Raw genomic sequence first — 16,209 nt, 5'->3', positions numbered from 1 at the left:
TATTTTGAAGCTGATGCCAACATTAATATTATAGGGGGGAAATAGTTTCCATAGCCTAAACGAATGAAAAATATCCAAATTTAATTTTCTAACATGCATATATATGATGGTTTTATAATATATTACATTACCACTTATCACATCTTCATTTATTGTGAAGCTACACAAAAATGTACATGCAATATCTTTATGAGATTCAGATCATATCTTAGAATTGATTTCAGCTTCTTTTCTATAGGTTCCATCACACAAGTGCATATAGTGGCACAATCGAGAAATTAAAAAAATAAAATAGTAAAATAGGGGGGAAGTGTTTACCAGATAATGACTTGAAAAGAGAGTTGTTCATCTCTTCATTACTTAGATAGCTATTGTACAATTTGCATTTCAGGGATTTAGCATACTTGTGTCAAGAATCTTTTTGTTTTTTTTTTTTTTCAAGCACAGTGTTGTCATTGAAAACTTCATGTTGTCTTTCTTCTCTAGCATATTGGTGCACATTCAACATGTATTACTATCAAATTTGACTAATATTTGATTTCAAATGAGGCACTATGTTCTTCTTGAAGGGTATTCCTACATACGACCTTTTTGATGCTTATATCGTCTAAGATATCAGACAATACACTCAAGATATTATAAGCTTCAAATGTTGAATAACTTTGTACGCTTAAAAAAATTTCGCTAGTACTTCCATCCAATCATTAAAGTTTTGCATTATTAGAAAAAATTGGAGCCTTTGACCATTAAATGTCTTAGGTTCTAACATTGTTAAGTAAAAGAAATAGTCTTTAAATCAATAGAAAATTAGCGACAAATTTAATTAAGAGCAAAAGATGGACATTAGAAAAATAGCATAACAGACTGACCAAACGAAAAGTAAAAAGACTAACAAAAGCAATTTTGAATGCAATAATATCTTTTAATTTTAAATTAATTAACTCAACTCAAATGAGTTAGGGCTTGTTTAAGGTAATTTTTACTTTTAAGTTCTAAAAAATTAAAACCTAAAATCAATTTTTAGTTAAATAGTTTAGGTTTAACTTCTTTTATAGTTTAGTTTTCAAATTTTAATTTCAAAATATAAAAATTACTCACTACACATTTAAGTTTATTTATTAGAAACGATGGGTAGTGATAGGAACACTAGTGATAAATAGTCAAGGTAATCAAGAGTTAATAATGAAGGTTGTAATTAATAAAAATAGTCCTAATGGTAATAACAATAATAACATAGAGGCAATGACAAAAATGTGGAGGTGGAGTATTAGTAATGATTGTACAATAGCATGATGGTGGCAACACTGATGAAGGTGATATATGATGGTGATGATGATGATATTGGTTGCTAAGTCATCATCACTAGTGACATAAATAAGTCGAGAACTACGCCGACTGTTGAAAACTCAAGCTTAACTTGTGGAAATAAAATGTTCAACCTTGTCTCATTTATTTAAATGAATCGTATTTAAAATATGAACTTAACTTGATTAAAAATTTTGAAACTTAAGTTTAGCTTATTAGTTTGTGTATAATTTTTTTTTGACAAGTTTTAAATTTTTTTTATTAATTTAGTATTTAGTAAATTTTTGTGTTAAAATGTAAAGTAGTAATAAAAATATAATTTTATCTACATGAAGATGACTTAAGGTAAAAAAATTTAAGAAAAATTATTATGAAACTGGTATATTTGTTTAAAAAAAAAGTATACACATACAAACTATGCACAAACCGGTAATATTGCTTGAACTTGACTCATTAAAATTGAATCTTACTTTAAGTTTGAGATTGTTTATTTAATTAAATAAACAAACTTATTCAAACATTTAATGAACCAAATTCAAATAAATCATGACTAGTTCAGTTAAATTATATTCCTGTTTAAGGCGACAAAGCTGTAACAATGACGGTATCGACCAATGGTAACAGTCATAGTCATAGTGATAGCAACAATGATCTCCATGGTATCACAACAACGATAGCAAGTAGAAATACAACTTACAAATGACAATAGTTACACATCGCATGATGTCCTTAACAGAAAAACTACACAAATTTTCATTTGACTGCTATTTGCAGACCAAAAATATGGTGATACAAGCAAAACAAAATTAAAATGAATATGAAAATGGATATGAATACTAAAGTAGAGACTAGGAGTAAGTTTGTTTTATGTTCTTAAAAATATTTTTTTTTAGTAAAAATAAAATAAAAAATGTTTATTAACATATGTTTTATTTTCATTTTCTTCTTAAAAGCAGTTTTTTTTTAATTGTTCTAAAATATAATTTTTAAAATTAAAAATCAAAACAAAAACAAACAAGCCCTAAAACACTATGAAACTACAAGTTAATTCCTAAAATTATTTCCAGAACTGATTTGTTCAAATGATAATGAAGCATCAAAACAATTTGCCAATGCTTATTCACGGATCCTACACCTTTTATCTTATGAAGCAGTAACATGCAATTTACAAACAGCAAAATTTATATTTGAAATAGGTTGAGAATATGCCTAAATTCAGAACCCCACACATACATATAATTGCTATTAGTGGACAAAAACATGGTTATACCAGGTAAAAATAGTTAAGTAGGAGAAAAAAATGTTAAAATAAAAAGAGATAAATTGTTACGAAGAGGAACTTGTTAATGCTTCTTATAAATCTTACAACTTAAGAAGCATTAATCTCGCAACAAAACAAGCATCTGCAATGACATTTAAGAACTTCCTAATAATCTACAAACAAACGCATACATTTCCAGGAGAATGGATGCCTGGTGCCAGAGTTAACAATCAAATGTTAGCAATAGCAACACAAAGTAGTAGAACTGTGCAAGAATTATTAATACATGAGTCCATTTATAGCTGAAAAATTACATATGCAAATAAAATACATGTCTTATTGATTCATTCAGTCCGAAAATCGGAAATCAAACTATCGTGTGCTTTTACTAAATTTTCTTAACAATTATTATACACTGCCACCAATCAGCATATGCTCTATCAGTCATAAATGCTACATTTCTAAAACTACAACAATTACATTCAGGAAAAAAGAATAAAAGAGAATACGATGTATCTTGTTTTCTTTGACACAGAAAATTGGTGTCCAGGCATTAATCTCCACCAACAACAAAACTTCCTCGGTGCAGGAAACAAGGTTCCTCCTATTACGGCATCCTTGACACATGAAACAAGGTGATCGTGCAACGAACAGAGAAATGCTAAGGAACAATCACGAGAATCATAATGAACAAGAATTCAAAGACCTTATCATGCGGTTAAAAGAATCCATCACTCAACAGCCTTCTTCCCACCAGAGTAGTAATTCATGTACCACCGCACAAATTTCTTCAAACCACTCTGCAGATCTGTGGTAGGCTTATACCCAAGCTCCCTCTGCGCATAGCTAATGTTCGCATGAGTAAACTGCACATCCCCATTCCGCGGCAACTTCATTATGTTCCTCATTGCCTTAACCTTCAAGAGCCTCTCCAAAATGCTCACAAGCTCACTAACCGGCACCGGTGAAGTATTCCCCAAATTGAACACCCTTAACTGCGCCGGCCCGGTCTTCTTCCCACCACTCCCGGTGCTCTTCTCAGCAGTATCCAAAGCACCCAAACAACCCCTCACAATATCATCAATGTAAGTAAAATCTCTGGCAACTGTGCCATGATTCGCAGCCTCAAATATTGAGATTGCCTTCCCTTTCAAAATATCCCTAGTGAAAAAGAAGTAAGCCATATCAGGCCTACCCCAAGGGCCATAAACAGTGAAGAACCTCAATCCAGTCAATGAAAGACCATATATATGGTTATAAGAGTGAGCAATCTCTTCACCAGCTTTCTTAGTAGCAGCATACAAACTAGCAGGTTGATCAGTCCTATCCCTCTCAGAAAAGGGAACCTTAGTGTTAAGTCCATAAACTGAGCTACTAGAAGCCCACACAATAGCCGGTTGAGGATTCACACTCTTACAAACCTCAAGCAAATTAACAAAGCCAGCAATGTTACTATGAACATAAGAGCCAGGATTCTCCATAGCATACCTCACACCAGCTTGAGCAGCCAAATGCATCACATGAGTAAAAGGCACAACCTCAAATAGCTTCCTCAAAAGTGCTTCATCATTGATATCCCCTTCCACAATGTACACCCCAGTGCGCTCCAAAAGAGCTTGCCGTGCACGCTTCAATGAAGGATCATAATAGTCATTGAAATTGTCAATTCCCAGTACCCCATCGCCGCGGCGCTTAAGTGCCGCAGAGACGTGGGTGCCAACAAAACCGGCGGCTCCGGTGACCAGAACGGCGAAGCCATTCCGGGACCGGACACGGGCCGATGACCGAACCCGTTTTTCCCAAACGGGTCCGCCCCAATTGTAGGTCCTCAGGGAGCGCCGGGAAGGATCCACCGGAATCGGCGACGACGCCGGAGACCGGAAAAAGAAGATCAAGATCGCGGCCAAGAAGACGAAGGACCACACGGCGAGCTTGGCGAGCGAGGTGTGCCACCGCACGCGGTTGAAGTATGAAGCTTTCTCCATCTTGAACTTGCCTGGGGTAGAAGGGGCACTGTCAATATGCGACATTTGCTTCAGCTGGGACATTTTCTCGGGGAAATGTAGGATTTTGAAGAGTGCCCAAGATTTCTTTCCCTCGGTTTCGTCGAAGTTTGAGCCCGATTTTGGCTTCCGGGATTTTTGTTTGGTGTTCCCCCAAATTCTTGGATTTCTAGGGTTTGTTAGATTGTTTCTCCTCTGGGAAATTGGGTTCGGGTTTGGGTTGGGGTTGCTGTGAGTATTATAAGAATGGTGGTGGTTTGGTTCTGTTTGTTTCTGAGATGAGGAAAGTGTTAAGAGATTGGAGAGAACAAAAAAGGGGGGGGGCTTTGGTTTTGGTGAGTTTTTTTTTTTTTTCCCTTTTCTTTTCTTTTCTTTTCTTTTTTAAAATATTCTTTATATATGGGAATCTTAATGTTTCTTGGAGGAATGGGTTGGAGGTGCTGGCCACTCTTTTGGGTTTATAGTTTTACAGACAAAAAGGTTTCAAAATGTGAATGAAGGAATGAATGAAAGAAATTAAGGGTTAATTTAATGAACTAGGATTTTGTATTTGGGTTGTTAGTTAGTGTTTCCGCCCTTTGTCTCATGGAAAGAACAACACAAAAACAAAAGGTGTTCACTGAAGAAATGTAATGCAAGTGGGGTGGGTAGTAAAAGATGCTATATGCTAATTTGATTGGCTGGAGATCCTTGAATTTGGGTGATTTAAAAATAGATTTGTATAGAGACACTTCGTTTAGGGATATTTTTTGTGTGGAGGAAACTTCCTTTTGGTGAATGGGTGAGGAGAGTTATCAAGTTTGAGATTTATTAAGGAACACAATAATGGGTGGTTTGTTGGATGTGCAAATGCAATGGATGAGATTGTGAGGCTTTTGCTATTAAGAGGCTCCTCTTTTCTGCACCGTGGGAAGGCATGTGAAACTCGTGGGAATTTAAATTTTGATCATCTCTAAATTCAGTGATTTGAGAAAAATATTAGGATGTGAAAGGTTTAATTATAGAATTAGAACTCCAATTGTTGACTTCTGAAATTAGATATCTTAATTAAGTTACCATACAGTCAAACCACGCATAACTCCTTTTTACTAATTTGGGCTGAAAATGCTGCTAAAAATTGTATTAAAAAAGTACTCAAGAGGTGAAATAATGCATAAACTTAACAGTCAAAACGACCTAAATTCATACCATATTAACACGCTAGAAGTTGAAAATTGAAGACTTGAAATGAAACAAACACGGTTAGATTCACTTGGATGTGCATTTTTGTTTTTCAACGAGGAATTGAGTAGTTTTGGAGGAAAATTATTTTCACTTAGCTGGCTTCAAATAATTAGTTTTCCCATTAATTACATGCATTTCTTATAATCGAAGTAAACGTTAGCCATAAAGTGTATTGATACTTTGATATAACTTTTACATCAGAGATTTGTTGGTTTTCCCTTTACATCGAATTCAACTACGTCAAATGGATCATTTAAAAGGCTCAGTAATGTAACAATATACAAAAAAAATTCCTTAATTTCTCTGACATATCTCTTCTTAGAAGTTGAAACTCATCTTAAAACATTTCCATTCAAGGCATGGAAAAGTTCAATCACAATTTGTTATCTTCATTCTTCTTATCTTTTCCTCACTTTTCTTACCGTAATTTGTTGTAGCTTACTAGTTTGGGTCCACTTTGTGGAATCTACTGGTATTAGTATTATCCTTGTCGTCTTCCTTCTTTTTTAAGGTGAAACATATCCTAAAGATAATGGCAATCCAAGGCAAAATTTAATGAACACTTATCGTACAGTAGAATAAAAACGTACACTCAAAGCATGAAAAAAATCCTGATATCAGGTTATGACATGGATAAATATAAATTCATGAAACTCTTTGTACATCTTACATAAATTTAATGGAACCATGTACTAATTATTGTCTACTTGTTTTTGTGTGCGCGTGTTAAAGAGAGAAAGAAAGAGGGGGTCCAGAAAAGAAGAGAATGCATTGAAGGAGCAACTTTAAGTGTAAACAAACTTGAAAATGAAGGCAAAAGCATCTTCTAAGAATCCTTATGGTACAATTTATGTGTTAGGCAGCAAAGTATCATGTGCTCAGGTACACGTAGAAAGGACTAGCGTAGAACAATCACAGGATCAAGACAAGATTGCTTTGTTCACAAGGATAGAGTAATACTTAAGGGGAAAATGCACTTCCTGTTTGAAATAATAAAACAAATTTTGTTTTACATATATATATATATATATTACTTTTAATACCTTCCAACAAATTTTAAAAAGTAATAAAATAAATATTATTTTGAAGCTAAAGTTTCTGTCGCTATAATTTACTTGGCACATTTCTCTCACCTTAATATCATATTCGTCACTATCAGAAGCCAACAAACAACACATGAAAGAGTAATGAAAGCATAACAAAAACTAAAAGGGAAAAGGTGGCAATGGTACACTTTTTTAATAATTTATTGATTTTATCTTTCTCTCTTTTTAGGTAAGGGACAAGAATTAATATCCCCATGAGCCAGTATCCCTTCCCATGTGCAATCTAATATCAGCATAATGGTTGTCTTTCGTTTAATCCGTATATCAGCATTTTCCGTGAATTATCAGAGTTATCATAAGTCGGACTTTGTACATATTTTATTATCAAACCAGACTGTATAGTGTATTGTAAAATATTTAGTGCAGTGTCACAGGCATATAGTAAAATACCACACTTTGGTGTTACAAGAACTTGACCTGTAGATATACAATAATCTATACATGTCTTTATTCTTTATTATGAGGAAGGGAAACATTTTGCCGCACAGCATTTATAGCAATAGTCAAAATTCTTGCATATGCCCTGCCTCAGGGAGGAACTAAAGGATATGAATTATTATTAAGCCAATGGTGAGTTTCATGTAACTACCACATATGATTTGACTAGCAATCGGAAAGAATATGAACTTTTTCGTTGTCAGAAAAAATTGAAGAAACACTAGAGCATTGTACAGGACCAGGGCTCTAAAGTAAGTGAGACTGGTAAATGACCATTTGGTCCCCAAGGCCATAGTCATGCTTGCATTGCTATTTGTTGCAGGCCACTCAAGATTGTCACATTCGTGTCAATCATTAAAAAGAAGTCCTGAACTTAAGCGTGCAATTACTAGGCCCATTATAGCTGGACTCATTTCTTGGTCTGTGTTTGACTTAAATAATAAACAAAAAGGTAAAGTCCAATCTTGTAGGGGAATAAGGCTAAATGGGTATTGAAAATTAGGCGTGTGTTTGGATATCATTGCATATCAATGTACACCACAAGAAGGCTTACCACGTAAATTTGACAATGAAACTTATTGAAATAAGCCAAAAAATATTTATAAAAGTCATAAAGCTATTTTCATGGACTCTAAATTCTTCCAAACGCCTTCTAAATTACATTGATACAACAGAAGCAAAAGCTCATTTCAACAATACAAATTATCTCTGGTCGTTTACAAGGGAATATATAGAAAGCCATAAACTCACTGCTTTGTGAGTATTTTATCTCTCCCTCTCTTCCCTACATGTACAAGAATGCTTTTAATGCTTGGTAAATTTCTCAAGGACTTCAAAGTAATCAGGGAATGTTTTCCTGGTGCAACCAGGATCCTTGATGGTGACTGGAACATCTCCACAAGCAGCAAGAGAAAATGCCATGGCCATTCTATGGTCATCATATGTGTCTATAGCTGTGACATTCAATTTCTCAGGTGGAGTAATCACACAGTAATCAGGACCTTCTTCAACTTTTGCTCCTAGCTGAAATACCAAGAGTATGTCGGTGAGATACTGAGATGTAAAAAGTCCAGTAACAAAGAAACCATTATGGAAGCAGCAAGACACTCACCTTTCTGAGTTCTGTGCAGATTGCTATCATTCTCTCTGTCTCTTTAACTCTCCAACTTGCCACTGAAAAATGGAGGAGACATAATAAATAGGTGACCGAGCAGCAAAATGTTTGCTGAATGATATAGTAGATAGTTCACATGTATAAAATAGGGAATGACAAAATGCATAATGCATGCTTACAGATACAACTAGACGCTTCCAATTATTAAAAAGATTAAAAGAAAAGTTCAGAACAAAAGCTTCCAAGTTCCTTACGTTAAATTTCCCTCCACGGAAGGATCACATCCAGTTTAAACTCTAACGAGACAACTATCCAAAAACATTTGTCGTTATTAGGTGAAGACACATGAATGATTCCTTCATTTTTATTTTTATTTTGTTTTTCGTCAATGATTCTGTATTATGTTTTAAACATGCCTCCTTACACTTTGGGCTTGAAGCAAGAATAATACACAACCCCACTATCTTTTACTTGAATTCAACTTTTTATTAGAAGAATGAGAGCTGCAAGGATTGAGTTCTAGACGCTTGATCACAGATAGTCTGATGTTATGTCATGAATTAACTATCCCAAAAAACCATATTTCCAAGTTTTTACATATTCAAGCTGCCATAAAAGAATAATGTGCAGGATTGCACTCTAGTGCTTCCATGATTAAGAAAACTACTAGTAATGCTTTCAGAAGTCAAGCAAAGCATTGTCATATAACCCAGACCTAAAAAAAAGGCCAAGAAAAGCCAGACAAAGAAGAATAAAAATGCATGAAAAGGAATATTATATGATGTAACCAAACTAGCTATGATGATTGTCGAGAATCATGTTTGAAGATCAAATCATTCGATAACAATATAAATTTTTAAAAAATAAGAACATAAAATAGAGTCAAGAGGTCTAATGTCATAATCCACTTCATCGCAAGGGTCATTACTCATTACACACCAAGTTAAATTTTATAAATAATCTTTGGGAGTTTTATTTAAAAAGAAAAAGAAGGGGGTGGTCAGCCTGATCAGAGTGGGTCAACAGCTCACCCAAAGTTAACCAGTTTGCCGCAAAAAACTGTCATGAATAAGGACTGGACCAGCTCAAAGACCAGGTGGGTCCAGGTTGTACACTATGAAACAATGTTTAAAGGAACACGTTCCCTTCCCAACCCACCAAAAAAAAAAAATAAAGGATAAAAGAAAAAATATTGACAAGAGATGTTTTAATACTAAAAAATTACTTATATGGACGTGGAGGGTAATACAATTCAAATATTAGTGTAATTATAGTAATTTTACTTATCACAATAAAAAAAATTTGTTAAAAACAAGCTCTGAGATGACTAACAAATGGCTAAACCATACCATCTCTTATAGCAGTGGGACCGTTGGCAAATAGTGCAACAACAGCAAGTGTCATGGCAACATCTGGCATCTTGTTCATATTGACATCAATGCCTTGCAAGACTTTTTGGCTAGAAGAATCGCGTGGTGGGCCAGTAACTGTGACACTGTTCTCTGTCCATGTAACTTTAGCTCCCATCTTTTCAAGAACTTCAGCAAATTTTACATCTCCCTTTAAAATGACAAAGTTAAACATAAGCACAAATTAGAAAATGGTGGAATTTAAAATGACTGTACTGTGGTTGGTCATAGGCTTTACATATGATCAGTAATTATTCACATCATTCATCCCTTTTAAATAACTGTATAAACTAATTGACCTACTTCAAATTTTGTATTGCAAAATGACACTGATAGTTAACAATTAAAGCTATCCCCAATCAGACATACTTCTTTTGTTTCGGCTAATGTTATTCACGCTTCAACGTTTTTTTGCTGAAACGGTTAAGGGGAATATGTGAAACTTTTTCTCCTATTTATTTGGAAGGTCTATCAGCTACAAAAATGAATATATTTTAAGAGATTAACAAGTTATTGATGAGGAAAGAAGGAAGAAAAGAGACCTAAAGAAAGAAAATAGAAACACAGACAACAAGACAACATATACATTTAACTATGGATTATGACCCCCTCCAATTTCTTTTAATAGAAAAGCTATAAAAAAAATCCATGAACAAAGACCAAAGGAAAGTTAAAACCCTACTAGGTTCCAAATAAAACAAAGTGAAAAGATTCCAAGTTCATAACTGCAAGCATCATGTCAAATATTTAGGATTTGTTCTCACATTGATCAAACATGTGAGCTTCTCACCATCTGGCCCAGGATAGTCCCTTAGCTTATCAACACCTTAGCAAGAAGCATCAACCATCCAGTAGGTAAACCTCTTATGGCCAGTAGCCTAAAGGTCTATATTGAAGTCCGCAATTTCCCTATGAATATACTGCCAAAATGAATTCCGCAATCCTTTTAACTTGTTATTGTCCTCATTATTCCCAATTAAAATTTCTGATTCTTGTAATTCTTCAAGAACAAAGTTTTGTGGCTCTTATTATAGTTCAGCCTGACTCTAATTCAAGTTTTAGGGCAAAAAAAGTATTAGGCATCAGAATAAGCTGCATGGAAGGCTATGGCTATCTACATCCCGATTGGTACTGAAGATAATGTATTATGTGGGCTTTCCCCAGTCTCAGTATCAAAGTATCACTATCTCATGTGCTACATTGTTCGCTTGACAATTGATTTTTGTTACTGTTAACAATATAGAATAATGAAATGTTTGTGAAAGAGTGATAAAAGAAGCACATATAAAGAGGGAGAACAAAGATGATGTAAGTTCACATGACATGATGATGATGATTATATTGATTCTTCAAAGAAACAGGGAAAAGGAAAAGGTTTACCAATGACTAATGAGGATAATCACAGAAGAATCTGCTCAAGAGATGAAGCAAAACATTGAAGAGCTATTGAATTTTGAGAAAAAAATCACAGAAGTATCATTTTCGAGTTTTGGGAGCAAGGGGGGAGAGAAAAGAAACGGGAAGAATTAGGAATGATGCAGCATAGACCATGAAATAAAAGATAACCGTAAATAGTGTCTAGCATGAATACCTGCAAGCTGCTTGTCCCACAGCCTTTAACAGTGATAGTCCCACCAGTAACTGCTGCACCAGCTAGGAAGTAACTGGCACTTGAAGCATCACCTTCAACAAAAGCATTGCCAGGAGACCTGATTGGAAATATTAGTTTTTATTTTAATTGCATTTCAAATGCCAAAAAGCAATGCAACACTAAATCATAGACACCTACTTGTACTTTTGACCTCCATGGACCAAGAACCTATCCCAATTACCATCATGTTCAACAGCAACTCCAAAGCGCTCCATCAACTTCAAAGTCATTTCAACATATGGAACAGAAATAAGTTTATCAACAATCTCAATTTCCACATCACCAAGAGCTAAAGGAGCTGCCATAAGCAAAGCAGTCAGGTATTGGCTGCTAACTGATCCAGAAAGTTTCACCTGCATAAGAAATAGGATAATAAGTTTCACAATGGATAACACTGACTATAAAATTTCCTTTGGAAAGAATAAGGAGGGGAAGGCATAACTAAAAGAAGCTTAGTGTTTTTTAAAACAAATATGATATCTTGATAGAGAATGAGAGGCGATGCAGTGAATAATAGCCATGAGAGAGAGAGAGTGAGAAGTGTAACTAACTGCTGAGGTGGTGAGGTGAGGAACGATGACATGGTAGTGTGGGGAGCACACAAGGTTAGGAAGAGAGAATGAGAAAGTAGGCTGGGATTGGCTGGGACTTTTGGGAGAAAATAGGCATTCTCTAATTGCCTAGAGTTCTTTCGCATATTTTCTTTCCTTAATTTTCACAGGTCTTATATCACTTTGGTACAGGTCTGCTATCAATCATAACACAGTGAATATTCAGTATTGCCTTCTGTTATATTTTTGGTATCTATCATATTTATATAAAGTTTAAGAGCAACTGAGCGAGGATGGAGAGAATAAATTAAGAGAAGTAAACACTCTTTTCAAAGAAAAGCCAATGACTCAATGCACAATGAACTCGTGAGGAGTAGAAAGACTATAATAAAGATGAAAGATAACCTCCAAAAAGGAAAAGCACCCAATCAATGGCGCTTCCTAAGTCCAGTTCAATTAGTGTCTTGTTCCAAAGACGAAGAAAAGGGAAAGCTCATTAAGTTAGTGTTTTGTTGAAGGAAGGCAAGTCCACCTTATTCTAAAAGAAATCCAAACCTTACCTTTCCCCCAGGAAGTCCTCCCTTCCCATTTACACGAACAGGTGGACAGTTTGTGCCAAGAAAACAATCAACATCTGCACCAAGCTGCTTAAGACCAGCAACCAAATCCCCAATAGGCCTCTCTCTCATTCGGGGCACCCCATCAAGTACGTAGCTGAAATATTTTGAACACCAAAATGGTTTATTTAGAGACTCAAACCAGTAATCATGGTAGAAGATCTAATTCCAACAGAAGAATTTGGTGAGGTTAATGCAGAAAACCAGGAAGATCCTCCCATGCATTCCTCAAATATAATCAATGTGTGTGTCACATATGCTAGACTAAGACAGGATAATGTACATTACATGTATAATTAAAAGTGCATTTTAAGAACAAAGTGAAAAACAGACCTTGCATTTCCGCCAGCAGCAGTCACAGCTGCTGTCAAAGGACGCATTGCAGTACCAGCATTTCCAAGGAATAAATTGACTTCATCTTTAGAATCTCTACCAGTGGGAAACAATCCCCCACAGCCTTCTACAATTGCTTTTTTGGTTGTTTTGTCGTCTTCCACACGCAGTCCCAAGGTCCTTAATGCACCAAGCATGTAATGAACATCCTCGCTATTCAACAAGTTGTCTACAACAGTTGTTCCCTGAATAAAAACGATAGAATAATTTATAATTTATACACGACAAGACATCTATTAACTTATTAAAAGTTGTACAAATTATACAATGAAAATAACATTGAACTTGATACACCATTCTAATTTCTGTTTTGGGGGTATTTTGTGGAGTTAATATTTGTCATACAAAAACAATTTGATCGAATATTCAAAATATGTTCCTCTCATGCTCTCACCTTAATACACTTCCTACATATATTGCCACTTTTCTTTTAAAAAGAGTATTATAGCGCTATAGATAGATAGATAGATAGTGGGATAGTTGTTGAATTATATGAATCTAACCGTTGAATTGGAAGTTCTTGTTGAATAGATAGTCTATAAATTTTCATACAATTTAAAAATCAGTTAATACTTCATTAATCAACCTCATTTTAACGGATACTATACCTTTCAAAACACACGTAAACGTTGGCTATAAGATAACAAACCGACAAATGTTTCATTTGTCTAAAAATTTGAACACAAGATCACAATTTCTGATCATAAGCCACTCTATTTCATGTCTATGTTATTTCATGGGGTAGGATGGTACATTTTCACTCAAAAACACTGAAAAAAAATGAATGTTCAAATGCAAGCAGACATCAAACTGCAGCTCCTAATCACAACCCCCCCCCCCCACCCCACAAAAAAAAGCATAAATAAATACAAACAAAATAAGTAAGAAAATAAATATATAAATATGGTTCACCTCAGAGAGAGCAGCAAGAAGCAGAATTCGATTGGATAGAGACTTAGAGCCAGGCAATGTAATGGTACCCGAGATATCTCTGATGGGTTCCAACACGATCTCCGGCGCCATCGACGGCTTCTCTGCGGCGGCAACCGATGCAGAAACCTTCAACACACCCGATTTTCCCTTACCCACATTACAATTTCCCAAAAAGCTTTCATTTTTATGCATCAAACTCCAAGCTTTTGAGGTCCCCCAAGGACGTGACCTCAATGAAAGCGAGTTTGCTGATTTGGGTTTGTGGGTGTTTGAAGAATGGTGCAAAATTTGAGTACTTTGAACCAGATTGTGGATTCTGGTGACTTGGGCCATTTCAGTTTTCCTTAAAGTTGTAAACTTTGTTCTATGCACTTTGCTCCTCGATCTTTGTTCTCTCTCACACACACAAATGAAGTTTTTTTTTTTTTTTCCGATAATGTGTAATGAGGGGTTTTGTGAGAGTGGGTGTGGGGGTTGGTGCTGTGAGAGGTTGTTGGATTGACTCGGGTGAGGTGAAGGGGTTTTTAGTTGCCAACAAAGTATAATTGAGTGAACAAGTTGGTGTAGGTTTGTCAACTTCACCTACCAAGAAAAATGGCTTTAAGATGTAGGAGGTTTTTTTTTTTGCTCATTTTTTTCATGTGTATTTTAAGATATAAAACAAAAAATTAATAAATAATATTTTTTTAAAAATTAAAACTATTAATGCATGTGACATTTTATAAATTTTAATAAAATTTATTATATATATTTTTTTTTTTTATTGTGTGCTTTTAATATAATAATATTTATCTTTAATTCAAGGATCTTAAAATTTTAAGAAAACATTGACTAATGAATAAAAAGTTAAAATTATATTAAAAATATGTTAAAAATTACAATAAATATAGAAATAATATTTTCAACATTTTATTTTTAATTAATATCATTAAAATATTAATTAGTATTTTCTTAATTTAAAATAAAAATAGATATATCTTTATTTGTTTTTAGCTACATATATTCTTATTTTAGATGAGATAAAAAATTTCATATTTGATATGTGGAGCAATGTTAACCTGGATAATTTTAAATCCTTTTATTTTGCATGCTTGTAAAAAAATTTAATTTTTAGATAAAAAAATATTAAGTGATTTACATATTTTTAAAATAATAAATATATGTATATTTTATTTAATATTTATTTATAAAATCATGAAAATTATTTTTAAAAAATAACAAAAAATACAGTGAACATATCATAAAAGGAGAATAAAGTAGAATGTTATATTATTATTATTATTATTAAGAAATCTTTCATTATAAAAATAAATTTTTAATTTCATTAATTTGAAAGGATAAAATATTAAGAAATAAATAATTAGTTCTATTAATTAATCCAAATAATATAAATTAGTATTATTTTTACCAATTTAAGCATACAGATATTAACTTTCATCATTTTAAATATAGTATTTTTTTATTTTTCTTTCATTGCATGAAAGTTGTTGGTAGAAATACCTTTTTATAAATTTACTAAAATTAAAATATATAGCAATATTTAATAAAGAGACGAGATCTTCTTATATTAGTATAAGTATAAAATTCTTACACTTAATATAAACTTTTTATTGAATTTACATCTAACGGATTATAATTTATTAATTCATTAGTCGTTATATATAAGTTAAATGAAATATTTAAATTGAGTGTAAAAATTTTTAAACTTATTAGTATAAAAAAAAATTACCCTTTAATAAATTTTAAAAATATATCAAATACAATTCATTAATAAAATAGTTAATAATTTATAAACACTGTAGTAACGTCAAAAATGGAATTATTTATAAAAGTTTTGACTTTACAGTGAATTTTAAATTTATAACCAAATTATAAATTAATTATATTTTTTGGTATATATTTATCACTTTAAATATTTTTGAACTATATAGAAATTCATAGAAAAAGAATATAAGAATCAGTAACGATAATGGTATCAGAGGGATGCACATAACACTTTTGACTAATGGGTTGGTAAGATGAAAAGGGTTGGTATGGAACTTGGCAACAAGTGGCGATTGAGACACTTTTCTCACTCACCAACCCAATGGGGGCCACAGTTTATCAAATATTTATTGTTTAAATTTAAAATTTTCTCATAAAAATTATTGTGTAAAAGTTTCATTATCTGAAAATATCTATACTTAAAGAGTAATACAATAAAA

General features: G+C 33.3%; 2 protein-coding genes across 3 annotated transcripts; both read right to left on the bottom strand.

The window, feature by feature from the left end:
• Positions 1 to 2,836: 2,836 nt before the first annotated feature.
• On the bottom strand, positions 2,837 to 5,262 carry LOC113849118 (UDP-glucuronate 4-epimerase 3). The gene has a single exon (XM_027478758.1). The coding sequence runs from the start codon at positions 4,612 to 4,614 to the stop codon at positions 3,298 to 3,300; it is 1,317 nt and encodes a 438-aa protein (XP_027334559.1). The 5' UTR covers positions 4,615 to 5,262; the 3' UTR covers positions 2,837 to 3,297.
• Positions 5,263 to 7,832: 2,570 nt separating this feature from the next.
• On the bottom strand, positions 7,833 to 14,635 carry LOC113849353 (3-phosphoshikimate 1-carboxyvinyltransferase 2). 2 transcript variants are annotated; one of them, XM_027479213.1, is made up of 8 exons: positions 13,985 to 14,635; positions 13,013 to 13,257; positions 12,623 to 12,776; positions 11,650 to 11,864; positions 11,452 to 11,569; positions 9,801 to 10,011; positions 8,449 to 8,510; positions 7,833 to 8,360 (listed from the first exon to the last, which is right to left on the bottom strand). In XM_027479213.1, the coding sequence occupies exons 1-8, from the start codon at positions 14,336 to 14,338 to the stop codon at positions 8,142 to 8,144; spliced, it is 1,578 nt and encodes a 525-aa protein (XP_027335014.1). In that variant the 5' UTR covers positions 14,339 to 14,635; the 3' UTR covers positions 7,833 to 8,141. The 2 variants fall into 2 exon arrangements, with proteins under 2 accessions (XP_027335014.1, XP_027335013.1); XM_027479212.1 differs by having other exon boundaries at positions 7,956 to 8,390; positions 8,443 to 8,510.
• Positions 14,636 to 16,209: the final 1,574 nt, after the last annotated feature.

Source organism: Abrus precatorius, unplaced genomic scaffold (genome assembly GCF_003935025.1).
Source record: "Abrus precatorius isolate BTA unplaced genomic scaffold, Abrus_2018 Scaffold9, whole genome shotgun sequence".
NCBI classification, from domain to species: domain Eukaryota; kingdom Viridiplantae; phylum Streptophyta; class Magnoliopsida; order Fabales; family Fabaceae; genus Abrus; species Abrus precatorius.
Note: the sequence above shows the minus strand (reverse complement) of the source record. Positions and strands in the feature narration are given on the sequence as shown.

What these genes read in the sequence shown, in the direction of transcription:
- LOC113849353 (XM_027479212.1), bottom strand. Translation starts at nt 14,338, where the DNA reads ATGGCCCAAGTCACCAGAATCCACAATCTGGTTCAAAGTACTCAAATT. An exon ending in TTCTTGCTGCTCTCTCTGAG is followed by an intron (nt 13,258 to 13,984) that starts GTGAACCATATT and finishes GTTTTTATTCAG; the next exon opens with GGAACAACTGTTGTAGACAA. An exon ending in TCCCACTGCTATAAGAGATG is followed by an intron (nt 8,511 to 9,800) that starts GTATGGTTTAGC and finishes TCCATTTTTCAG; the next exon opens with TGGCAAGTTGGAGAGTTAAA.
- LOC113849118 (XM_027478758.1), bottom strand. Translation starts at nt 4,614, where the DNA reads ATGTCCCAGCTGAAGCAAATGTCGCATATTGACAGTGCCCCTTCTACC.